At 43.7% G+C, this 27,385-nt stretch overlaps 1 protein-coding gene across 1 annotated transcript; it reads left to right on the top strand.

The window, feature by feature from the left end:
- Nucleotides 1-1,516: 1,516 nt before the first annotated feature.
- On the top strand, nucleotides 1,517-23,135 carry cbfa2t2 (CBFA2/RUNX1 partner transcriptional co-repressor 2). Its single transcript, XM_080495272.1, has 11 exons — nucleotides 1,517-1,929; nucleotides 12,864-13,022; nucleotides 13,205-13,446; nucleotides 13,562-13,651; nucleotides 15,827-16,014; nucleotides 16,111-16,364; nucleotides 17,964-18,049; nucleotides 18,442-18,634; nucleotides 19,937-20,005; nucleotides 20,200-20,390; nucleotides 21,076-23,135. The coding sequence occupies exons 2-11, from the start codon at nucleotides 12,890-12,892 to the stop codon at nucleotides 21,433-21,435; spliced, it is 1,806 nt and encodes a 601-aa protein (XP_080351398.1). The 5' UTR covers nucleotides 1,517-1,929; nucleotides 12,864-12,889; the 3' UTR covers nucleotides 21,436-23,135.
- Nucleotides 23,136-27,385: the final 4,250 nt, after the last annotated feature.

Genomic DNA, 27,385 nt, shown 5'->3' with positions numbered 1-27,385 from the left:
GTTTTGACTTCTACCGGGGAGCAACTTGAGGTTCAGTGTTCGGCCCAAGAACACTTATAGTCGGGACGAGATCAAATCAACAACCTTGCTATCGGTAGCCGATTAGTGCTGCCACAAGCCAGCCACAATTGCCACACCAAATCACTGGATGGTGCGGTCATGTGTTGGTCATGATGTATAGCATCAGATGTCAGGCTTTCGTCATCACTCCATCCTTTCAATCCCTCCCCTCTTCCCCTCTCTCCCCACCACCTGGTCCTTCATGTGAGCCTGCCGACTGACCAGATGCACCCTGAATAGAGTTGGTACGAGGAGGCTCGGGGAGAGGAGGAGAAGCTGGGCTTGTTATGTTTGTACACTCAGTCAAATGTAGTTGTTTTGGCCATGCAAAACCATGCAACGAACCGTTTTGTGATTTTTTCCCCCATATACAACTACACATGACATTGTCATTGTTTTAAACCATGCTTATTACAAACAAATTTCACCTGTGTTTTTGGATCATGCCAAAAGTTTTGCTGTTCAAATGTGTTTAGCCAGTCATGTATCAGTGCAAGGAAATGAGCTGCATCTTCTTCTCATGAACTTCATCTGACAACATTAGCACGTTTGTTTACAAAGCCAAATGTCTGTGGAGTCTCATGTGTTGACCATGTTCTCCCAATTGCTGGTTGCTGATTAAAACCAAATCAATGTCTTATTTACCCCAATTGCAGAATGAACAAAACACCATCCTCTGTATTTTCCCGAAGTAAACTTGAGGAGCGAATAATAGGCAGGAATGAATTCAGCCTGCAGGCTTGCCCAGTTTGCAGGCAGGCAGCATTATCTTGACCTACATTGTCTCGGGCCGGCCATAAATCAGGCAGTGATTTAAGTTTAACTCAGTGAAGACGCAGTGCAGAGGATAAGAGGGTAGAAGAAAGAAGAAGAATGACTCATTCAAGCTCCTCAAGTGTCCCACCAATGGGCTGGCTGGCAAAGCACTGCTGAGCTGGCCACATTAAGGAACTGAGACAAAAGAGGGCTTCAGTGAAAGACCCCTGAAAGTGGGAGGAGGGGGTTGTCCACATAAAAACATTCTGAAGGGAGATCCCCACTTCTCTTGAGGGGGCCTGGGAGAAGAAGGGAGGTGGAAGGAAAAGGGACACTCATACACATGCATGCAGATGCACACACACTTTTGTCCCGTCACCCCCCCCCCCCCCCCCCTTGGCACAGCCTCTTGTTTAGCCTTTAGGTGCCAAACCAATTAGTTATGTTAATTGCAGGGTCCACCGCCGGTGAATGCAGGTTGAATAGGGCCAGTCAGCAGTGGATGATTGGCTGGGATCCATCGGGGGAAAAAAAAAAAAAGTGGTGGTGGGGGTCTTGGGAGGAGGGGGGCTGTGACGTCGCTGGAGCCCTCAGCCCGTGAAAACAGAGAAGAGGACAGTGTGTGGGAAAATAGAGGAGGAGCCTGAGCTGAAAGAGAGAGACGGGGAGGGTGGGAGGCTCAGAGCTTGAGAGAGCAAGCGAGAGAGAGGACGCAAACTCAATGAGAAGACTCAAGAGGGAGCATTTCAGTACGGCAGTAGAGACAGACAGCGTGAGGGATACCAGGAGCGATCGAGAGAGACAGAGCTTCATGAGCGTACTCAGAACAACAAAGACAGAAGGAAAGTAAGGCAAGAGTGTGTTGAGCGCAGCGTTTGTTGGTCTGCTGCTTGGTTATCTGTCTCTGTCTCCATCTGGGTGCCATCTGTGTCTCTGGCTCTGGCCTTCGCAACACTGGAGCTCACATATGTGGGAATGCAAACACATGCCTGACATATGAAGGCGAGGAGTCACAGAAAAGGACAAAAATCAAAGGATAAAGAAATCCAGAAACCCTGGCCACTGCAGCTGACTCTCTCAAAGGACTGAAGAGTGGACTCTACTAGAGAGGAGGTAGGAGAGCGTGTTTGCCTTTCTCTGTGTATTTTTGGTTGAATAGTTCTCATTTATCTCGATGAGCGAGTGAGTGTGTTTACTTTGGCAAACAGTGCACTTCATGTACACTGTGTGTGTGTGTCCCGTCTTAATTCCCAGAGCTGCTCTGTACTGTACAGATGGTGGCTCATCCTTTACTCTTTATCTCTTCATCCTTCTTGACTGTGGTAGCTTGCTTTACCTGTGCACAGGAAACGTCTGCTGCCATATGGACACAATACTAATTGCTGGTTAAATGATTTATTCAGCGATGCATGTTTATTTTTCAAGCTGTTAGGTTTCGGTGAAGAATTTCTTGGACCAACTGCAACTTAGGCAGCTATCCAAATTTACTTTGTCTATCACTTCGATACTCCAATACTTCTTTTTCACACCTTTCCACGTGTCATTACAGTACGCAAAAACAACATGAACGTTCAACTGTTTAAAAAAAAAAAAAAATATTCCTGTTCGTTTTGCAACATGCAGCATTGCACCAATCACTTTCGAAATGGCAGAAGAATAAGAATTTAAATGAATAGCAGAAGGTTTTCCTTCATTTCACTCGCTGACTCTTATTAAGCAAATAACAGAGACCTCATAAAGATAAACAAACCTTGCGATCTGATTCGTTTTGTGCTCAAAAGAGGTTTATCTCACTCAGCTGTCATTTACTCAGATAGTAATCAGTTTTTCCACATGGCAAACAGAGCAGAAGAAACTAGGTAAGGAAGACGCGTGCATCTGTTGTACAGTATCCCAGACATATGGGGTGAGGAAGGGAAACTGCTGTGTCTGTCTTTCACGCTGTGCCTACATGTTACACACTGACATCAGGGAGAGTGTGGATCCCAGTGCAAAGGTCAGCCGTCGTGCTGCTCGACAGTCCGTTGCCGTCTCGAGTGGCTTTGCACGAGACTCTGTATTTCTGTGTTTGTGCCCAAGAAAGATGTGGAGGGAGGAGGTGTGTGAGAAAAGACAGAGAGACCTGGCCAGTGTCACACCAGGCCAGCCCAGTCCATCAGGGAGATAGGAGCGTCTAACTGTCGACTGCAGACTCAGACCAGAGACCTCTGTCTGGACTGCTGGACTCTGTCACACTCCTGACAGCCTGCACTGGGCTGTATCTTTCTGTACGGGTCTGTGTTTTTGCATGGTTCTCTGTGCAGAAAGCAGTGCCAGATATCTTATTTGGAGATTTAATTGAACATCCTTTCAAATCCTGATGCTCAGTTGCAGTTTGTGTCTTTCATTTGCGTGGCTTTGAAGTTTTTGATCACATACTTGATAAGTATATGTTTGACTCTGAGGAAGTGAGTGTGTGTCCATGTGTGCACCAGGTGTCTTGCAGACATTGTGTCTGCTGAACTACAAGGTTGCTTGTCTTATACTGTGCAGCAGCTTTTTTTTTTTTTCTTCCTGACCTCAAACACAGCTGGGAGTTTCTTTGCTGAAAGTGTTGTAATAGATAGAGAAACAGACCACCATGACCCTCGCTCAGCACGATATTATCTGAAGAATTCATCCACAGAATACCCCCTATTTCAGCACGCACATATACGCACACACACACAAAAAAAGAGCAGCTGCTTCAAGATTTTCGCTGCAGGAAATGCTCTATTAGTTCCAGTGGTGAGGGGCTGTGATATCTGGCCCCGGGGGTTCAGTCAGAGGTTGTGCCATTGAATGTGTGAGCTGGCCTGTATGTTTGTGTGTGAACATGAAAGGGTTTGGTCATTTATTCAACGGAAGCCACCCAGTCGCCACACTGAATGATTGTTTCATCATGGGAAACCTCTCTGAACTGTGTAAACGATGATATCTGTGTGAGATGGGGAGTATAAGGGATGTTTCAGTGTCAAAGAGCACCTACACTCCCGTCATTCTTTCTAATTCAACCCTGTTGACATTTTAGCCTCCCTCCTTGTGCTGAGTGCAGGAGTCACAGGTCTCTTCCACGAGTTGACCGACCCTTTCCGAGCCTGAGAGATCCACCCTATACAAGTCCTCTATTTACTGAGCAGGAGCGATCTGAAAGGAAGTGTCTACACACGCTTAAAAGGCTGTGAAATCACCTCCATTGAATTCCTCAGCTGTCACCAATTCAAGTTTGGTAGTTTTCAATTAAGATTGAATGCCTGTGTAAAAAGTAGGCTTTTATATTTAGTGGTTGATAAGAGTACATATGCAGATCAGAGTCAATACAATCATCCCACTGTAAAGGAAATTATGGCAGTGTTTGGGTGTGGAGCAAATTGTGTTATTGCTCTGTGGCATTCGCTCCCCACTCACATAACAATGAGTCATTTTATATCTAATATCACAAATATGATGCAATGGAGCCTTAATGCTTGGTTTTCCAGTGCTTTACCAAAAAGACAGAAAGAACAGTGGGTTTTTTTGTGTGTGTTTTCTGTTGGTTGCAGTCAAAACGTGTGCAACAGAATGTATTTAAAGTTGTGCAACTTTTCCTGGAAAGACACTGTAATTTTCCTGTGTTGAACCCAAAAGCACAAAGTGATGCTCAAGAGGACAAAAAAAAAACCATGTGCTGTGTTGTTAGGTGTGTGGGTGGATGAGAAATGGGTGGCGTTGCCTTTCTGCAAGAATTGTCTGTCATAGTCATTATTTTCTCCTTTTCTCTCACTTTTCTTTCCTTTCTTCCTAAATCAAAGAAAGTGTTCACTCAAATGAGAGTTTTTCCACAAACACCCGATTTGCTCCTTTTATGGCTTGAAACTTTAGTGGCACACAGATTTACACGTACCTTGTGGAGCATTTCATGTTGCAGCTGCAGCGTAATCCTACTTTTGTCATTGAGAAACATGTTGTCAAGACTTTTACAGAAGAAAATTTGCAGTGTTCTTAAACATATGTGCGCGCACAGCGATAACACTCATCAAAACACACCTCTGCCCACACATCCACAAACACTTGCTCATCCTCCACCGCTATCTCCGTCTCATTCTTTACATTGTTTTGAGCACAGCTGGCCTCTTTGTTTTGCTTATCTGTCTCTCTCAGCATTTGTTGGGCTCTGGTCTTTTATACTAAGCTTGCCCACAGAGCTCTGTTTATAGACTTCTTGGACCATACCCACGGCGCTGCTCCGCTTTTGATTCATCCAATCACCAAAACCCGTGTTGAACAGATTAGTCATCTGAATAGTTCATGTTTGGGATGAGGATAACATCTTTGTCTTGTTAGTCTATAGTTGGATTTGTTGCGCGAAGGGATGTGTCTCCCTTTTATGGTGGCTTTATAACAGTCTGTGCGCTTATATTTAATTGACTGAGTCTCCGTTCCCTCAAGAGCTTTTATTTGGCAAGGAAAGATCATCAACACAGCTGGTAAAAAAAAAAAAAGGATTACTTTGAGTAGAAAGGTGTATCCTGACAAGTTTTTATGCAGTTTGCCTTTCCTGCTGCAACTTTGGGTGCCACCTACTCGAGGTCAAAACTTATCCTATCATGCTTCCGGAGTGGGAGTCAAATTATTATTATTAATAAAATTACTGCAAGTCTGTCATGGCAACTTAATGTGGGTTCTCAATCTTTACACCATCGTCCTCAGTCAGGGTAAAAAAAAAAACGGCTCTGTAGGTAATTGTCCCCAACATGGTCTATGTTGACGGCAACATCTGGTTGGACCAGAGCCCACCAGTCAACTGTTAAAGCCCTTGACACCTGGTCTGAAACAGGCCGGCCTTAATGTTTGCGTTGCTTTCTCATGTCCACAGCTTGTATTTTGTTTTATGGACTACTGGTGACTTACTATTTCACAATGTGTGTGTGTGTGTGTGTGTTCGCACAGGGTTGAAGAAAAACAGTGTTTTGTATGGCTGCAGTTTAAGTTGATAGTCTGGGTTTATGACGTATTGGAGACATGCTGTCTTAATCCACCCAGACAGACACAATGATATACATCGCTGTGTAAGACTGTGCTGATGAAACATTTTATGGGGGGGGTGAGTACAAAACTATTTCTGTTTAAAGTCGTCATGCTTCCATTAAATGCAGATCTGACTGTTTCACAGATTTTGGGTTTAAAGACTCACCCGACTCATACTGATTGATGGGCAGGCTAATCAATTAGTTACAGAGAGGTGAGAAGGGTTGTAACCAGATAGGCAGATAATCCACTGACCCCTGGAGAGGGAGAGCTGGTGTGAGAGTCTGCCTTTTGTGATTTGAGGGTCATGATTGACAGATCCGAACTTCCCTTGTTATGCCACTGTTGTTATTTGTCTGAGTGTGTGTGTGTGTGTGTGTGTGTGTGTGTGTGTGTGTGTGTGTGTGTGTGTGTGTGTGTGTGTGTGTGTGTGTGTGTGTGTGTGTGTGTGTGTGTGTGTGTGTGTGTGTGTGTGTGTGTGTGTGCGCGCGCGCGCCCCAGGCAGGCTGTTTCACAGGTGTTTATGTCGCTGTTACCTCAGGGCTAAGTGCTTTCTCTCTCTCCACTCAGCTGATGACAAACCCAACACCTGGTAAACAGGGCCAAAGAGCACACACTGTCATGATGACACACATTCTCCTCCCGCTACATGGCCCCAGAGCGTGTGACGCAGGCGTGTGTCTGAATTATACACATGCATCTGACCCATTGACAATAAAGCCTTTAATGGCTGCCAAATGCAACTGCAAGCACCTTTCTTTGCCAGATACGGTTTTACATGCACAATTACAAGACACACAGCAGGAGCAAGGCTTTGTGTTGTGGTTGTGGGTCTTAACTGAAGAAAAAAAGAAGCTCTCCAGAGCTTGTAATATAAAGAAAATCATCTGCAGTAAAAATTAACATTCAGGCTTTAGAGATTTTGTACTTGAAGCTTTTGACTGTAGTGCATTTAAGTTAGCCATTTCACGATCTACCCAGTCACTTTTCTCAATGCGGTCTCACCTCATGTACACATGGACAGTGTCGTTTCTCTCAGTCTGACCTCTGCCAAACCTCGTCTGCTTCTCTGATTCCAGCCTCACATCACATGTACCTCTGTTTTATGGCTCATTCTTAGCTTTTATGGACAGCGTCTGTCTGCCATGCCGTCTTCTCATACTTTTCTCCTTCGCAGTCTTGCCACTAAGTACATTTCCATCTCTGGGTTGCTCTGTCCAATATGTGGCATGCTGGATTACTGCAGTGTTTTTCTAATTATCCCACTGGGTGATGAGGTTATGCAAGGGCTTCTCTCTCTGCCCCCCCCCCCCCCCTCTCTCTCTCTCTCTCTCTCGTCTCTGTCGTGGGGAAATGTGACAAATTCACTTCAGGAGCATGACTGAGCTTTATTGCTCAAAAACACATTTCTCGACTCCATTCCTATCCTTCTAACGTTGCGTATGTATAAATCCTTCCTCTCCCACCACTGTCAACCTTTACCATCTCTCCACTTTCTTGTGGAGTGAGGAGCAGGAGTGAGGAGTGTTGACATTGGGCTCTGTCCAAATATGTAGTCTACGGGGCTGGAAGGTGGTAATGAGAGCCAAGAAAAACAGCCTGGCTCTGAGTCTGACAACCAGACTTGTCTTTCTGATGAAACCAAACGAAAACAGTATTTTCTCTCCTTGTTATTTCGTCCCTCCCCATCCTCCATCTTATCCTCCCTGCTTGTGAGTCTCCTTCTCTGCCCCTGGTGCCTCTAATTTGGGTGGATAATTTCTGAATCCTGTCTGTGCTTGTTTAAAATTCCTCAGCAGTCTGTGAAGGTGGCTTTGTGATAATAGATAGAAAACAATTCTGCCTTATCGTTCTGAGTAAAGGAACCAAGTGATGCAACAGTTGCAGAGGTAATGTAAATATTGTCATGAATTTGTGCAATATATCTCTCTAATCTTTGTTTAAATATAAAATATTAAGTTCCAGAATAAATGCTTTATTGATTAGTGAGCCACAATAAAACATTTTTAGAATGAAGTTACTGGTGTATTACAAATTAAAACAATATTGGAAACAGTACAGCAACAGCTGAGGAGTAATCCCCAAGAGAGCAATGATATAAACAACCCTGATTGAAATGATCAAAAGAAAGTGCAGGTCCACATTTCCACTAAATCTGACACTATACAAAATATTTAAGTCATTGACACTGTTGCTTTGATGTGATGTTATAACAACTATCTTATGGGAAGAAAAAAGCACCGTTGGATTGTCTGCTATAAAAGTGGATGTTGCCGTGGCGTGCGTGTGTGTGTGTGTGTGTGTGTGTGTGTGTGTGTGTGTGTGTGTGTGTGTGTGTGTGTGTGTGTGTGTGTGTGTGTGTGTGTGTGTGTGTGTGTGTGTGTGTGTGTGTGTGTGTGTGTGTGTGTGTGTGTGTGTGTGTGTGTGGGTGGAGGTCAGGAGGGATCGCAGGAGAGAGGAACAGATGTGTGCTGTATTGTGGCTGTGTGCGTGGACGGACGGGGACCAGGTGCAGCCTTTGTCTCCACAGCATTTAAGTCCACTCGCTTGCATTCAGCTGCCTCGTGCCCCCCTCGCCCCTCCACCCCCACCCCCTCAGAGGGGAGGCAGAGAAGTGTGTGTGTGTGTGTGTGTGTGTGTGTGTGTGTGTGTGTGTGTGTGTGTGTGTGTGTGTGTGTGTGTGTTGTGGCTGCCTTGGCTTAAGTCGAGGAGGCTCAGTCCCTTCTGCACCCCCCCCCCTCCTCCTCCTCCTCCTCCTCTTCCTCCTCCTCCTCTTCCTCCTCCTCCTCCTCCTCCTCCTCCTCCTCCTCCTCCCTCACAGGTGACTGTTGGAGGTCCCAGCTGGCCTGCTCTTGGCCGATTAAATCCATATGGTACAGGAGGAGGAGGAGGAGGAGGAGGAGGACAGTCCTGTTTAATTTATAAATCAATTCCCATTGTCTGTGTTTTCAATTGACTTTTTTTTTTTTTAATAGGGTTATATACACAGGCTCAATTGGCAATTAAAAATACCTGGTTACACCTACTTTAAAATGACAAACAACTGATTTCAATTCGGTAAGGGCTCAATAACTGCAGAGTTCGCAAAGTTCTTACATTCTTTACTGACATAGATATACAGATAGTTGGTATATATCTTTTACAGCAACTTTAATCTTTATGTGGTGGTGGTTGTGGGATCACACATACCAATGTAATACGACATTTGTCAGTGTGCATATGACAGTTTAATCATGAGTACATGATTAAACTGGACATAAAGATTCTACTTTTATTTATTTATTTAATTTCATATGCTGTGAATTCTATTCAAACATTTTATTTTAGATATAATTGTTGATTCAGAAACAATAAGTTGAGGCCTTCAGCCATTATTGAATTAATCACTGCAAGTATGGATAACTGTTACTGTCAGCTGTTTCTGTAAGCCTTAAATCATCACTGTAGAGGTTTTAAAATAACTCGTAACACAATGTTATCACAAGTCACTTCCAAAATAATGAATTTGCACAGGATGAGGTTGCTATAATCTGTTTGTCTTCAAAAGCATGTGTTTTGATGTCTTTTTCAGTGTGATGAAAGCGGACCAAACAATACGTTTTATACTTTTTTTTTTAATGATAAGTTCATCCAGCCTGAACACTGCGCCAATGTTTCTTACCGTTGTAGGTATGATGTGGATTTGTATGTGTGTGTTTTTTTAGGTATTCACATGCATGTCCTGAGCCCACATATTTGTATCACTGCACATGCTGCGAATTTTCTTTCTCTTCTCTGATAAATTGGTCGAGGCTGTGTTCTATCTCCTCACACCTCATCCACAGTGACAAGCCAGAGATAGCAACTCGGCACACACATGCGTGCCTCACAGCTGCCAACCGCACACCGATAGTTTGGACTTCACGAGTTTCGAGTTAAAACATGATCCAGGTTGTACACTGTATTTATACCTCACATCGAGTGTGATCTAGGTCATTTATCCCTGCTTTGCCTGGGGAGGCAGATGGATATTTTTTGGTTGTTATTTGTCTCTTCATTACCAGCTCCATTATTCAAAGCGTTGCTTCCAGGGCGGTGGATCCGCAGGAGCAGTCACGTTGTGCATCTTTTATATTGTGTTTTCCAGAGCCTCATTCTGAATCCTCACCTGCAGAGGCTGAGGCAATTAAAGCCCCCTGGATGTTTTAATGCAGACGAGCGTCACCTGAAGCTGAACAAACAAGGAACACCTGGTTAGCAACAGCCATCTCCACAGATGCGCGTTGCTTTCCATCACTGTGATAACAACTGTTGTAGGAAAACGGACGAAGTAAGCTCAAATAACCAACGACACTGTAGGTCTTAAAAGAACTACTGTGGACAGCAGCGTAAAGTGGTATGAGGAGATTGTATAAATGTTGTCTTCTTATATCAGCTACTGATTGTGGTGGGTATAGAGTAGCTGGTTATATGCATTAGTCCGCTCGCCACTTTTATCCTCCATTGGTTGAAAGTGTTGTCTATGCATCAAGGTATTTTCCATCTAATCCCATTGATGACGTCCATGCACCTTCCTTTTGTTCCCTCGCAACATGGACAACAGGTGGCCTTCAGACCAGACAAACACCCTACATCCTCCTTCTAAGCCAATATTCACCTGAGTTAACATTAGACCACTTTGTGCACCGTGAGCATGTGTGTTTTGTGGCTCCTGTGACAGCCGCTTCCCCTGACAGGCCCGTCACTATATGCAACGGACTCAGGTGCCCGCGCGCCAGATGAAGTCATCCGGCTATGTGCAATGTCTAATTGACAAGCAGAAAGCAATCCTCAATGGGCTGTTAGCAATACATGAACACACACCTGATGTCTCCCATTTTGGCCATTACATCTGGCACAGCGAGCAACATCCCACATCTTAAGATTTGCCTGTACGCAGCTGCAGCCTAATTTCTCACGTCCGTGAAGAAGTAGGTCACTCAGCGAGGGTAATATGTGGCTATCGCTCATGTTTTTAAATCTTTGGGCTTTCATGTGCACCTGTTAGTCAAACACAATTGACTATTAAATGAATGATCTGGACACAAAACTACTGCTTCACTGCCAGTACGGATCTATTGATGATGCGTCAACACATCAGCAAAGAAGCCGTGAATCCATTTTAGCAGAATCACCCAAATACCATTTCCTATGTGTGTTTTTATATATATTTATATATATATATATATATATATATATATAAGTTGTTTACACAGTAACAGTGTTGACACAAAGGCCATATGCCCCATTGATTCTGTTATTGAGATGTCAGTCTAATTTCCTGGCCATACGGATGGGGTGTGTGGAGCTGTGGAGCCAGCATTTGTGTGTGTGTGTGTGTGTGTGTGTGTGTGTGTGTGTGTGTGTGTGTGTGTGTGTGTGTGTGTGTGTGTGTGTGTGTGTGTGTGTGTGTGTGTGTGTGTGTGTGTGTGTGTGTGTGTGTGTGTGTGTGTGTGTGTGTGTGTGTGTTCGTGCGTGCGTGCGTGCAGGCTTGCTGCAGGCTGCTCCCTGCAGCGCACTGGCAGGCCACGCGTGGTGGGCATGGCAGTCCAAATGTCTGTATAGATCCCTCCTTCCTGCCCCCTATGTTGGTGAACAGGTGGAGCCGTGGCAGGCCGGCCATAGTGCTGGGAAAGAGGACTCTGGAGCGAGGGTGAAGAGTGCTACAAAAAAGAGTTGGGAAGAGTGAAAGCTGCATAATGAGCTGCAGATTTGGTGGATAAGCGGTCGGGCTAAGGGAAAAAGTGTACAGCTAGAAGGAGGCAAAGGGCAAATAGAACTTCGAAATTTGTGAAGACTGCAGGAAAAAGTGAAAGAGTGGCGAATGTGTGTACAAGCTCACTAGAGATTTCTCTTATGTTTTTATTTTTCATATTTTGCACTCAGAAAAGTAAATTTCGTTCATGCAAGAGGCTTTTCTGTGCCACTGACAGCTTAAGTCTTCCATCTTAGGCCTTTATAAACTGAGACCCTGTGGCTCAAGGCCATGCAGAGTTCATAGCTGTGAAAAAGATATAAAGGGTGCCATTGAAAGCAAAGCCCTAAAACCATGAAACCACATTTAAAAAGCTGCTTTCTGCTGACCCATGACCTGAGAGACTGTGCTTGTCTATTAATCGTCAATTCTCGAAGCAGTTAGAAAAGTCTGATCCACTCTAAATGGAGACGGGACCCGGCCTTCATGCATCTCCGGGAGACAAAGGCGGCTTCTGATCCCACATCTCGCCACCACCACACCCCCCATTACACTTTCTCCATTCCTCCTTATCTGGTGGTCTCATTCAGCATCAATAGCATATTGAGAAGTTGCGTTTAACATTCAAAAGCTTTGCCGATCTTGTTAGTAAAGCGTGAAATAGCCCTGTCCTTTTCTCTCGCTGTCTCTCTTTTCTTTCTTCGCCCCCCTATTTGTTGCGGCGCTCAATGAGGAGGCATTCTACTCCCACACAATAGACTTCTTCAGCGTTTCTTCTGTTATTGATCTGAATGGGTGAGTGTGGCGCTAAACTATAGACATCTGGCTCTTTGCTGGGGGCAGGGTGGTTGTTGCCCTACGCAGTATGTGTTGTATGATGTGAAGTGGAGCGGGGGGGGGAGGTTCGCCGGGCATTTTTTGTTTTCTTTTGTAGCTATACACTCAAAGCCTTGCCATTGATTTAAACCACTGAGCTGATGGTGGGAGTTAAAAAGGCCCATTTGTTTTCTTGTTTATTTGTCAAGTGAAAGCAGGAGTGAGTTTGTTGCTTTTCTTGATCTTTTCTTTTTTTCTTGAACTTATGCAAGTTTATTATATTACAAATTGAAAAACTATGCTATAACTAAAACACTTCTTGTTCATTTTTACTGGCAGGAAAAAGTGTTTTTTCAGACTTGTGAAAATCTGTTTTGTATTTTCATTTGCCGGTTTCACCACAGGACAACAATATATATATATATATTTTTTAAGTGTTCTGGTTTGTGACCCACAGCTGACCTCTCTCTCCTCTCGCCCTCTTTCTCTGCAGACAGTAGAGAGAAGAAGAGCCCTGCCATGCCCGGTTCTCCTGTGGATGCTAAGACTCATTCCAGATCAGCCCCCGGCAGCAGCGCCAGCTCCACAATGCCCCCTCTGCCCTCTGTCAATCCCAGTGGTCCTCGTCCGGCGTCTTTCTCCACCACAGCATGTAACTTACCCTCAAATCTTTCTTAGTTACCGCTCCAGCTCGTATCCATTCACACGCACACGTGAGGCATTTGCCTGCTTACTGGCTGCACATTAAAACAAAAACAAAAGAAAAATGAACATCTGGTTTCTCTCAGCAGGGTTTATCTTAATGTCTCCCTTCTGCATCTCATCTGTCCTCAGTGACCAACGGGAACCATCATTCCCCACCAACCTTAAACGCAGTGCCGTCACCGCCACAACGCTACAGTAACGGACCATCCTCCTCGTCTTCGTCATCGCTGGCGAACCAGCAGCTGCCGGCCACCTGTGGGGCTCGCCAGCTGAGCAAGCTGAAGCGTTTCCTGACCACGCTGCAGCAGTTTGGCAACGACATTTCTCCCGAGATGGGAGACAGCGTTCGGAGCCTCGTCCTGGCCCTCGTGGTATGGCCTTTGATCACTTGTCAGAAATGATCAAAATGAATTGATGCCTTGAAAGCATTGAATGTTTGTCTCATCAGTATGCATTTCTTAAACTCTTACTCTCTCCATTTCACAGAATTCGACGGTAACCATCGAGGAGTTTCACTCACGACTTCACGAGGCCACAAACTTCCCCTTGCGACCGTTTGTTATTCCATTTCTTAAGGTAAACAATAACTACTCCAGATTTTATTTTCTGTTTATTTTTACTTCCTTTTTTCCCCCTGGAAATATATGTTTGGGTTGTTTTTTTTTAACCTCTATAGTCAGTCTGTTGCCTGTCAGCCTGTGGTTAATAATGCAGCAGACTAATCGACAAAGAGTCTTTAACATTGCCGTAACCCCAGTTCAGGATGATCTACATGATTTATGAACAACCACGTCACCACCCAGGAGTGATGATGGAGAAGTAATAGCTTCATTTAATACGTTGTTTTCTGCATACAGTGCATGATGCTTTAATTAGGCTTCAGTGTAGTTACAGATTGCTTCTCAATGGTTAATAATAACCACTAAGAGTTGCGTGCAGACCTGACAAGCAACAGATGAGTGTGAGTGAACCCCCTCTTGAGCCCCTTTGTAACCAGAAGAGTCTGCAAGAGTATACTTTTTAGGAACCCCCTGCCCCCAGTAAAGTAGCTTATAAATCTTCAGTCGGTTGCAGCGCGGCACTCAAAGTCAAAGCAGCTGAAATGTCTTTTTCCACACTTACCTCTTGCTCACCTTTGGAGAACCTCCATGTGTCTGCTCAGTAAGGTTGAGATAGACACCCCCCCCCCCCCCCCGCCCCAATTGCAAAGACGAAAGAGATGCAAAATTAATTTCCAAACTCGAGAGAAGAGTCTCTCAAAAGAGACAACAAAGCTTTTGAAGGAAGTGGAAATGAGTGAAGTGGGTGAGGAGAAGAGAAGGGAAAAGTGGAAAGTCGGAAGTGTGAAACATGCCTATAAACTGTTCCCTTCCCCTTTTTATGGTCTGCAGTGCGCCATATGGAGCCGCTGTCCTGTTTAAAGAGCATTCAGCTGCCATGGCGCCGCCAATCTAGCATCCGCCCCGCTGAACCCGGGAGAGTCCCGTGCTCAACTGACACACAGCACATGTGTCTGTGAGCTGGGGCCCCGGGGAAAGAAGGGATGCAGAGGAGCATGGGAGCATAGACCATAAAACACAAGTATTAGCATCTTTAGGGAAAAGCACAAGAGATGCTATAAGCTTTGGCTCGCCTAAACAGAGAAGAAATGACTAGATTCAATGGAAAATGGGAAGAGGTTCACAGAAGATGAATGTTGAAAGTGCTACTTTGTAGGCAGAGGTCGGTCAAAGAAAATAAAAAAAGAGAGAACAGTGTGGTTATTTAGTTTGTTGCTCAAGAAGAGGGAGTGAGGAAGTGCTGTAATTGCAAACACACCGAAGTCTGGTCCTAATTAGGGCAATGCAGGGAACAAAAGCGAGATGGAAAGATTGGAGTCACAGATAAATATTTAGGGGGGAAAAACAGAGTCAAGAATGAGGGTGAACTTGAGCCTATTTCTATGTTTTGAAAACCCTCTCTCATTTTCATACATATCTTTGGGGTGACAAACTTATTGTTCTCGGTGCTCCATGCCACAGACGTGGGGTTTGTAACCAACGTCAGCAGCAGCTTAGAAAACGCCAGCTATTTTCATTTGAGTTTGAAAAGCCACAGCCACCGTGGAAGCAGCCACAGAACAACACCCAGACCCAGTCTTAAAAGTCCAGATCTCCAGAAGCCACTGCCTCCCCCACTTCTTCGAAAGTCCTTTTTCCCAGCCAGCCTAACCTCCCCGGGAGGCAGATCTGTACTCTGTCTATGCGTCTCTTCTTCATTGATAGGATGTCTGATGATTTGCTTCTCTGTCTGCCTCTGTCTTTGAATGACGTTTGATTAATACAAGACTGATTATGTGAATGACTAAGAAGAAGCTGAATAAGGTGGAATACTTGTATAACAATGATCTGTTGAACCCTTTATTGTTTGGCAAATCCTGCACTTTTCCCTATTTCGTCCAGAATAATATTAATCACCATCACAGAATACGGCATTAAACTATTGTCTGCACATTAAGAGAGGTGTATTTTGTTCAACATTCACAATGGTGGGAATGAAACTTATTAGTGTCTTTAACTTCAAACTCAAAAAAAAACAAACAAGAATAAAGTTTATTAAAAACATGACATCTGTTTGTGTTTATTAACGATATGACTTACTTTTAAAAGTCACAGAAGTAAAAAAAAAAAAAAAAGCCTTAACATTTTACTATCTCCTTTGTTACTATTAAGTATAGAAGCTCATGAGTATGTTTTCTTTCTTTCTTGCCAGGCGAATCTCCCCCTCTTACAGAGAGAGCTGCTCCACTGTGCAAGGGCAGCCAAGCAGACCCCGGCTCAGTACCTGTCCCAGCATGAGCACCTCCTCCTGAGCACCTCCTCCCTGGCCTCCTCTCCGGACTCTTCTGAGCTGCTGATGGATCCTCCTGAGACAGGGACCAAGAGACACAGCCCTAACAGGTCAGACAAGAGTTCCAAACTTTATCTGTGTGTGTCTGACTTTATTCTGTTAAAAAATATACATGAGGAAATAAATTTCTGTCGTCTCTTCCTCAGGGCCAAAGAGAATGGTATCCATGAACGCCCGCCGGTAACCCTGGAGCCTGCCTCCAAGCGGATTTGCACCATCAGCCCTGCTCCCCGACACAGCCCCGCCCACCCGCTTCCCCTCACTGCCCAACTCCACCCGACCCCTCCGCCCCTGCAGCACTACGCCCTCGACGACATCGCAGCGCCGCACATCCTACACCGTGAGCACAGTCAACGTGTGCTGGAGATCCGCGAGCTGAAAGACCGGCCCAGACTGCCTGGTACGTGCTGCAAGCCCAATCGGGAGCTCATTAGCCGAATCCTCGCTTCATCCAAGTCCAGTTTGTCACAGTACCGAATTATAGAGTGTGCAATTTTCTCACCATCAAACTACCATCTCTGCACTAACTTAGCCAAACCTAAATTGTCTTTTTTCCCCCCCCATAATGGTTCCAAAACACAATTAGAGCTGAACAAGCTCACATTCAAAACAAACATGCACACATATCATATTCTCCACGCAATAATGGGTGGTCTGTGTGTTTGTGTAGCCGAGCCCGGTACATCTCTGGAGTCCCTGCATGTGTATAAACAGAGCCATACTGTCCAAGCGAGGGAGGATTGGATCTACTCTGGTGTATATCTACCCTCCATTTGGGGCTTGTCAGCACTCAGTGGAAACAGCAGTAGCTCACAGACGCAGGCACACACATACAGACACACACCTTAATATGTTCATGGTAGAGGTGCTGTGTTTACGAGGCCTTAGTCCCTTGTCTGACAGCCTCCCGCCCGCCTGCCGCCACTTAACTCACACACACACACACACACACACACACACACACACACACACACACACACACACACACACACACACACACACACACACACACACACACACACACACACACACACACACACACACACACACACACACACACACACACACACACACACAAACACACCAGTCCGCACACTCGTGGCTTTGAACTGATGAACGCTGATGAGAACCAGAAGCTGAGAAGATGTTTAGAAGGAAAGTGAGTGTGCGCGTATGAGGGATCATTATTCTCTTCAGCGAGGTCCAGTGTGCATGTGGCCTCTCGGCAGTTCCTTACCCGGTTTTAAGAGATTGTGGTTTTTGTGTCGATGTGTATATCTTTGTGTGCACACCTGAAAGCTTTGCTTTTGTGCATAGATATGGGTAAAAAACATCTTTGCTTTCCACATTGACACAAACATGTGCATGCACACTACCATTGCTGGTGATTGTATATATGGGCATCAGTGTAATGATTGGATCAGAATCTGATTTGTGTGTGCATGGATAGTTTGTGTTTGTGTTGTGTGCGTGTGGCTGTAAGGGTCCACAGTGAGTGTCAGACCGGCTGGTTGTGTTTAGAAGTGGAGCCACTCTGCTCAGCCTGAGTGTCTCCCTGCTGGAATGCTGTGAGCTCCAGGAGGGGTGTGTCTCTCTGTATGTGTGTGTGTGTGTGTGTGGCTGACAGCTGACTTCCAGATGTGTGCAGACTCTGGGAGTTGAGCGTCTGTTTTGCATCATAGGCTCCTTTTTCTCTCTCTTTCACTTCACCTTTTGTTACTCACTGTGCCTACGTCTATTTGAAAGTGGGTGTATGCCATCTTCAAATGTAAATATGGGCTATGTAAATGAAGCGGAGACTGGTTTTAAATGTTCCCATCATGCGGTTCTCTTTTTTCTTGGTTTTTATTTTTTATACCTGTGCCAAAGCACAGAATAACCACATATAGACACACTGGGACAGATTTCAGTCACTCACTGTCACTTGTGGCTTCTTTTACATTAAGGGGAATGTTTAATCACATTGGCCTGTGGTCTGTCTTGCGTGTGTTTTAATCAGGCACTAATGGGGGCTACCGTGAGGAGCCGGTTGACCACAGACTGACAGACCGAGAGTGGGCTGATGAATGGAGGCATCTGGATCATGTAAGTGCGCAGACAGGCACCCCTACCGCTAATGGTTTGCAATATAGAAAGAATGTAATTTGTCTTTCCTCGGCAGAGAAGCATATTCATGAACTCATCAACGTTCACTAATCGTAACTGTAAGAGGTTTTGCACACACTGGCAGTGGCATTCCAAATTCTGATTGTTAAATGTGAGATTCATGCTTTGTATATTGTATTGACTTATTACGGGTCATGACGGACAGGAACTGCTCCACGATAGCCTGTTCTGACACGTTACCCAAGGTTAAAATTTGCTGTAACCCACATGATTGGAACCTCAAATGTTAATATATCAATAATAAATAATCAATAATAAATCTGTGTGTGAGTCCACGAGGTGTTTAATTGTCCTCTTCTTCACCCTTTTAGGTGTTGAATTGTATTGTGGACATGGTCGAGAAGACACGCAGGTCAGTGAGCGTCCTCAGACGATGTCAGGAGTCAGACCGTGAGGAGCTCAACTACTGGAGACGCCGCTCGAGCGAGCAGGAGGACCCACGCAAAGGAGGCTCAGCCTCGGCGCCATTCTCCAAGACACACAGTCCCCACTCGGCAGAGTCCGGTGAGAATCTAATTTCTACTCGATTATGCTGCAAAGAGCAATAATTCTGTTTTCATTTCCTGTGAGTGCTGACATTTCTTACACTTGGTCCAAACTACTTATTTACTGTGTGTTTCGTAAATGAAGAGCATCAATAGATAGTTTCTCTGCATTTAAAATACGATGATAGACATTTCAGAGACGGATATGTAAATGCAACTAATGAACATGTTTTTTTTGTTGTTTTTTTTTCATTTTCAAGTATCATAAATGAGCATCAGTCTCAGTTCATGAGAAACAGATGTCCTTGTTTGGAAAGTAGAACCACTGGCAAGTCGCTCTGAGATACTGATGGCAGATAAACAGCTACAAACCCAGGCCAAATGTCTCGTACATTCACAATAATAGGACATAATGATGTGGACTTCTTGAGATTAATTTAGATGACATCAAAGTCTGAACACAACCCAGCACAGATTCCCTCCTGTGTCCTGCTCATTACATCCTCTGGTGGTCATTGAGAGAATTGCTACATTTCAGTGTGCTGGAGAGTCCCTCCACAGTTAGTCGACAGTCTGCTGTGTACTGGCAATGTTCTCTCTGTGTGCCAGCCTTGCCGTCCCCCTGCTGCTCCATAGCCACAGACAGGTGCCAGGACTGGCCTCCGCCATATCGGCCACAGAAGGGCTGTCCTGCCGTCCTGCAGGCTCAGAGACCCAGAGCTGGCTGACTCGCCAGAGCGCCATCTGGGCTCCCAGCCGGAAAGCCTGCCTGCCTGGGCTCAAGATGCAGTAGTGGGGGTGTGCTGAAAGCTTGGTGGGAAACGGAGGGATGTAAATGTACAGAGAAAGAGAGAGAGAAAATTGGGATAGGACATGAGAGATGAAGGAAAGAGGAAATGAGCCAGGCAGCAGCATCGCAGAGGCAGAACCCGGTGGCAGCACAGAAATGGAATGGGCTGCAGGGAGGGAGATTTGAGGGGAACAGACAGAATATTGACACAGCTTGTCGGTTTGCGATTCCCTCCAAGCCAAACACATTCCTTTCTAAAGCTGTCAAGTCTCGTATCAGTCCAAGACTCTGATAACCAACAGTTACGCTGCTTCCATGGCCTACATATCCACACTGTTTGTATCAGTTAAGAAAGTACAAAACTACATGACAAAGCCTGGGTGGATTTTGCTTTCTTAGACCTGCAACCCTGATTGAGCTATTGGTCACACAATTGGACTTTTTTTTTTTTTTTTAAGAATTATAATATCTCTCTATACTCTATCTATATCTCGGTTGCTAATCCCATCTGTCTTTGCCTTTTTCGTGCAGACTCCCAGCGTGACTTTATGCCACGGCCAGGCTCAGCATACGTCACAGATGAAATCTGGAGGAAAGCTGGTAAGAAACAGGATAGGAATTCAAACTATTGACAATACCTTCACAGCAAATCCAAATGACTTTTACTTGAACACTGACTGATATCGCAGAAGAAACATACTCTGGAATATTTTCACACATTGGTGCAAAGTTGAAAACAAATCAGCTAAACCTGATACTATCCCCCTCCCTCCCCCCAACCTTTTGATAAGCAGAAGAAGCAGTGAATGAGGTGAAGCGTCAGGCCATGGACGAGGTTCAGAAAGCCGTGGCTGAGGCCGAGCAGAAGGCCTTCGAGATGATCGCGTCCGAGCGAGCAAAGATGGAGAAGACTCTGGCTGAGGCGAAGAGAAAAGCTCAGGAGGACGCCATCTTGGTCATCAATGAGCAGGAGGACTCCAGTGAGGTGAGCAGAGAAGATATTTTATCACATCGCACATAGACAAGTGCAGCAGTTCAACATTTTTACGTCCAGCATACAAACCCACACATTTATAATGAATCAGATCAGACCTCAGGAAATATTTATGTGTATGTGTTTATGACTGTTGGTAGTTTTTAATGTGCTTCAACCCTTAAATCTCTACTCAATATGACTTCTTTGCATGTATCTGGAGTGTAATTCTGCAATTTGCAGTGCATTTAATTGTCAACGGGCCTTTAAAAAAAACATTTGATCACATAAACACATTCATGCAAATTGGTCTAGAGGGACTATTCAATATGTGTTGCTCCAGATCTTGATGCCTGAAAGCTGGAGGGATTAATATTAATTTATAGTGGATCAAATGACTTTGTCTAAGTCCAAGGGGTCACTCAAATGGGATACATCCACAGTTAATGTTTGTGAACACAACGGCGGAGAGAGCAAATCAGCAGCCAGTTATTTCTCTCAGGAGGAGGAGAGCGTGAGCCAGAAACATAATCCCAACTGAATGATGAAGTCACTATTTGCTTACAATTGCACCGTGCACAGTGAATGCCAGCGTTTTGTTTGCACGTTAATTGGAAGAGGTACTAAGCAACACTTTGAGAAGCTTTTTAGTGGCACATGGAAAACTTACACTTCCCTTCCCCCCCTCCTCCCTCAGTGTTGCTGGAACTGCGGTCGCAAAGCCAGCGAGACGTGTAGCGGCTGTAACGCTGCCCGCTACTGCGGCTCCTTCTGCCAGCACAAAGATTGGGAGAGACATCACCTCATCTGCAGCCCAGGACTCCAGGCTCAACCCAAACCCGTTTCTGCCATTACTGCAAGTAGGGCAGCTGCTGCCGCAACGGCAGCAGCGGCGGCGGCGGCAGCCGCTGGAGTGTCTCCCGTCGGCCCGGCTGGGGTCAAAGCTCCAGACAGCGTGCCTTCGATCTCCAGTCCAGGTGGAGAGAAAGCGTCGGTCGCATCAAGATCCTCCACTCCCTCCACCCCCGCCTCAGCCCCCGAGGCCAACGGACACTAAACGGCGAAGCGCTTCAGTGGTTATCATGTCGTCTACGCTCCTCATTAACCGGGACGGTCCAAATAAGCAGCAAGAGGAAACTATTTGTGGGTTAAGTTAGGATAACAGATTTTTCATCATACTCTTTGGCAGATAAAAAAAAAGACAGATTATGGATGACTGTTTGAGTGATATGTCAACTGGGACTCAGGCTTTGGCAAGCAACAGAAGGACTCGTCTCGAACGCAGCTATTGGATGAACAGATCTCCCTAACAGATGGAAACGTGTTTCTCATCCTTCCAAAACCCCAAATCTTGGATCTGTTTGTGGAGGGGAGAAGAAATTGGGAAAAAAAAAAAAATAGGATGATTGATCTTGGTTTATCTCTGGCTGCAGAGAGGAAGTTATGAAAGGAAGGCATATGAGAAATAACAGTGAAGATTAAAGGAAAAATAATGCGGTAAAAAGACGCTCCAACCCCAAGAACTGATATGCTCACGTTGTTGTATAAATTTAAGATGGAGGGGGGTGGAGGTTGATGTAAACAGTGTAATAATAGTACCAGCTCTAAAGCATCGGTTTGTGTCCTGTAGGAAAAGAAACTATCTGACAGTAGACCAAGTATGTCGTCTCCGCAGCTCCCCTGTACAAATAAATATTTGCTCGCCAACTTCTTGTCAGGATTTCATATGCGTGAATGTCAAAACAGTCGTGCTGTCCGTGAATATTGTAAAGCATATGATTATTTTTTGTCAAAGCAATATTAAAATGAAGTTTTCAGGTATTTCAAGCCATTTCTGCATCACCAAAGTTATGCGTCACTAAAGAACGAGTCGTCGTCGCTTGTAATTGTCACCGTCTCTTGTGGAAGAATGGATGGGAATTCACACACGTCCACATATTGCATCATTACCCATTCAACCAGGGGTGTCAAAAGTATGACCGTGGACCAAAACCTTAGGATGACCTTATAAAAAGAAAATGTCGAGTACATCAAGCTATCCCATCGCTCCTCCTGAATTAAGATAAGCTCGACACCACTGACATGAACTAAAATTTAAAAAAATCTTGATTTTAAGTTCTGATCATCGGATATCTTCAGAGAGCAGAAGGAACAGTGGTGATGATTGGATCAAGTGAGCTCAGCAGCTGCTCAGTTCAGATTTTTTTCCCCCCTCTGGTTGCAGTTTCACTTTGGCGCTTGTTCACATCACCAGCTGTGGACGACAGATGTTGACCGGAATCTTCCGCCATTCAGCAACGTTTGCATCAGATTGTCCATTCAAACAGTAGTGGTGAAATAATGCATAAAAGGATGATGAATCTTAGATTGATGTGAAATGATCCACAGGGAGGAGCCTCTCTGATGCAGTTGCGATGGTCCAGGTGCAGAGCAGCAACTCTGTCCCACGGAGAATCTCAGGAGTTAAGCTGTATTTGTGTGTACAGATCATATCTTGTTGTTTTTGTCCCAGTTAAGTTCAAGTCAGACACATTGGCGAGGAAATCGGACTCATGGTACTCTGCTGTTACAACTGAGATGTTTCTTGCTTTTGTTTTGTTGTAAGATGACTTTGTAAAATATTATGAGAGATTGCCTTTATTTTGTGAGCCACAAGTTTACCTTCATTCTTCCAATCCGTTCTTTTGTTATGAAGCGTACCTTCATATGAAAAACATATCTTGACATGAAGTATGATAATAAAGAAGTAGGATTGCTTCAAAATGTGTCGGACCCAGCCTGTGTGTCTATGCGTGACGTATGTGAAACAAAGCCAAAACTAATGAGGAGTAACAAACCATATAAATTATTTTTATTTAGATGCAAAATAGTTGATGAAAATGCAATTATCTCTCTTCAAATGAAAATTTAAAGTACAAAACCATTATTACATTAAATCATTCAGAGTTGGATATGATTTCAGGACAAATTAATTGAAAGATATTCTTCTTTTGATATGAAATGCAGGTTAGATATAGAACACACACACACACACACACACACACCCACACACACACACACACACACACACACACACACACACACACACACACACACACACACACACACACACACACACACACACACACACACACACACACACACACACACACACACACACACACACACACATACACACTGTTTTAGATTTACTTGAAATTACGCACACTTTTGTTGCAACTCAAAGAGTCACAGTGAATAAAAATGGACTCCCCTATTTGAATAATGACATAATTTTTGCATAAATAATCGGATTAAAGCTGAATTGAAACTATTTTCAAAGTGATAAACAATTATGGGAGCAGTGCAAGCGTGGAGTATCTACATTTGCATCACATCTGTCCCCTTAATGCTGTGAATCATTCAGTGACTCCTAATTAAATATGCAAGAGACATCTCTGAGTTCAGGTGAGCCGTAATGAGAAGGCTTTGGTGAGGCTGGGTTATTGTGAAGTGAGTGGGAATCCCTGCATTAATTATAATGTTTTTCTCTCGTTTGAAGTTCATATTCTGTTCTGATTGCATTGAAAGGTTTTATTATATACTCTTCTGCTTGTTGGCTACGTTGTGCTCTTACATTTACTTCACGTTATATAATGTTTAGCATCATAGTAGTGATCAAACGACTCATCTCAACGCCTGCAGGATGGAGAAAGATGTAATATCCTATTATACCACACGATGGCAATATAAGCTTTTTATTTACAGAAGAGTTATGCTGTGGAGTCATAGCAGGGAAATGTATCTGAAGGTTAATTTGGAAAATGTCACAGACATTTATTTTAAATACGAACTGTAATGATTATTTTAATGTGATTGACCTTCATCAGACTGAGACTAAATTTCAAATGTGCTTTTAGTAGACTGATCCATGCAATGTGCAAGAAAATAATAGGAAGAGACAGACAACCACACACACTCAATTTCACACATCAGGGGAATTAGGATCACCAGTTAATGCCACACACACGTTTTTGGATTGTGAGAGGAAACCGGAATACCCAGAGGAAACCCATGCACACATGGGGAGAACATGCAAACACCACACAGACGGTATTTGAATCCAGACCTCCTCACTTTGCAAGAGTGCAGCCCCTATAATGGTAATTCCATTCAAAGGTTATTCTCGTGATCCTTGAGTTCTTTGAAACTCACTTTGACTAACATATTTGAGGTTCTACACTTAACATGTTAAAAGCCAGTGAAGCTCACTTCAGACCAGTAGGCCAAATACCCCAGTACTTAGCAATAACACGACAATCTTTCAATACACATTTTTGTCCAGTAAAACTAGCAAAACTCGTCAAAACGGGCTACTGACTTTCACTGTAAACACTCATTACATACTACATTGATGTTTCTGTTTATTTTTTTTTTCTTCTTCTGGAGCTTATTTGATAATCAGAAAGCACCTTCATTCACATCTAAAGATTTATTTGAGTACATCAGTTTTAAACTATCCTTATGCCCTTTTCATCACCACTTCTTCTCAAAAGCTACAAAGCATAAGACATTCTCAGAACATATCATCAAATTCAATTTGAATTGAATTTGAATTCAATCCTATAATTTAATTGTTTGGTCTTTAACAATTTATATGGCAATCCTTGAAATGCTTTATAAATAATTTAATGTTGTTAAAGTTGATTGTTACACTCAATCTGTCATGCCATTACCTTAAGATACTTAACAACAGTGATTTGTGATTGTGTGTTTGTCTGGTTTTCCGTGTTGCTTCTGTGATGGACTGCTGATGTGTCATGGGTCAGATGCCCCCCCCCCCCCCTGCCAATAATCAGCAATCCTGTTTTGGATAAAACAGGAGAAGAGGGATCAATGGATATTTCTGTATACGTCAGACTTGGATTTATTGTATGTGTAGGTTGACAAACCTTCGGCTGAAAAGGAGCTGATAGCTGAATGTAGTATAGGCACATAAAAACAAAGTGGATGTAAGGTATGTGTATGCAGCAGATTGTGTCCCCATGGCTCCATGCACCTTATTCAAATGTACGACACACAGCTCTCTCAAATGGTTCCTTGAACGCAGTACAACAAAATGAAAGAAACATTCAACCACTAAACCACAGGTAAAGGACTGAGAGTGAGATCATGTTTAGAAAGCAGCAAGATTAAAAATTGATCATTTTGAATGGATCTGAATTCAAACACGACTCATCATGTGCAGCATGTAAAAATGGCTCAGTGTCTGGATGGTGATAATACTCACCTAAAGTTTGCTGGTTTCACACTGCAGTTCCACTATTAAAGAAACTCAGAAAAGCTCAAAACTTTTTATTCTAGTTATTCTCAAGAAGTTTGGTACGCTGCCATTTATGTAAAAGCAAACTTTTCCCTTTTAGGCAGTAATTTTTTTTAGACACTTTATAATAACTTTCATGGCATTCAAGCGTTTCTCTTTTGTTCTGTTCTTCAGAGAAAGACTTATTTTTATTTATTATTTTTTATAGCTCGGCACCACAAGGCCGTTTCAAAGAAAAAGTGGAGTCAGCAAACACTCTGTGTGTGTGTGTGTGTGTGTGTGCGCGTGCGTGCGTGCATGGCAGTCTGGTGTTTTCTTGCGGGCCGAGGGCCGTCTCAGTGTGTGGGGAGCGACTAAAGCTTGTTCCTTGGCAGGATCGCTGCTGCACAGTGTTGTAATGGTTGCAGAGAAAGGCCGGTTTAATTATGTGCCTGGTTCCTGTCCCGTTGTCTCACTGGAGGGGAAGTAACAAAAGTCGCTTCTTATTCTGTTCTTGTTCTCAAGGCTTGTGATGGAGTGATGGTTGGTAAAAAAAACCCAAACTGCTGCAGTATGTAAAGAATGCTGGGAAAAAAACAGTGTTGTCTCCTCAGTTTTCGCCCTCCGCTTTCTTTCCATCTGCTCATTATTTTCTAACTTCTTCGGTTTCTTGCATAATCTCATAAATCGTGAAAAAAGCCACTTGAGTGGCTTCGCGTCTTCCGAAGTTTCTCAAGTTTTTCCATCATGTTCACCATAGTTTGTAATGAGATAATGTGTAAATAATTAACTTAAAGCCATCTCCCACACAGTGGAAGGACTACTCATAACAATTCAGCAATGACACTTAACAACACAAAGCTCTAAAAAGCATCAAATATTAAATGCATAAATGAATGAATTGTAATAAATATTCTGTTGAGAGAGGAATGAAATCATGTGAAGCAATTATATGGAGAGGGGGGAAACAAGCTCAGTACAACACAATTATGAATTCTTTCTTATTTTCTTGTCTTCTATACAATAAGTTTTTCAAATGAAAACGACATTATTTCATATAAATTGTCATTGAATTTCTCCATAATTTTCTCCCAGCTTCATTAATTCAGTACAAATATTTTTGTTCAACTTACATTTTAGAACGTTTGGAATGTTTTCAAAATGCAGCATCATTGAAATATTGTATTCGTCTTCAGGTAGCCAAGGTATTTGTTCTATTAGGTAACATAATGGTTGTGTACAGTAACAGTCATGTAATATGACATCACATCACATCAGGTGTCACATCACGTAACGTCATATAACGTCATGTAAGATCACATAATGTCACCTACAGTCATGTAGTGTCAATTAATGTCACTTACTGTCAAGTCATTTAGCGTCATATTATGTAAAGTCACATAACATCGTGTCACATAATGCAACGTAATGTCCCATAACGTCATGTGATGTCATGCCATCTCACCTCAGGTCATAACACGTGACATCACTTAGTGGCACAAATCATAAAATGACACGCCATGTAACGTCATCTAACACCACGTAGAGCCACGTGATGTGATGTCACATCATGTCACGCCTCGTCCCTTCATATCATATCATATCATAGTATAAAAGAAGGCTAATCAGAGGCTTGATGGGCTCCATCCTTCCTCCCTTTGTGAAGTTACTGTGCTGGGTCTTGAATAAAACTCATCCATCCATCCATCCATCCATCAAAAATGAA

Source organism: Blennius ocellaris (genome assembly GCF_963422515.1).
Source record: "Blennius ocellaris genome assembly, chromosome: 4".
Classification (NCBI taxonomy): domain Eukaryota; kingdom Metazoa; phylum Chordata; class Actinopteri; order Blenniiformes; family Blenniidae; genus Blennius; species Blennius ocellaris.
Note: the sequence above shows the minus strand (reverse complement) of the source record. Positions and strands in the feature narration are given on the sequence as shown.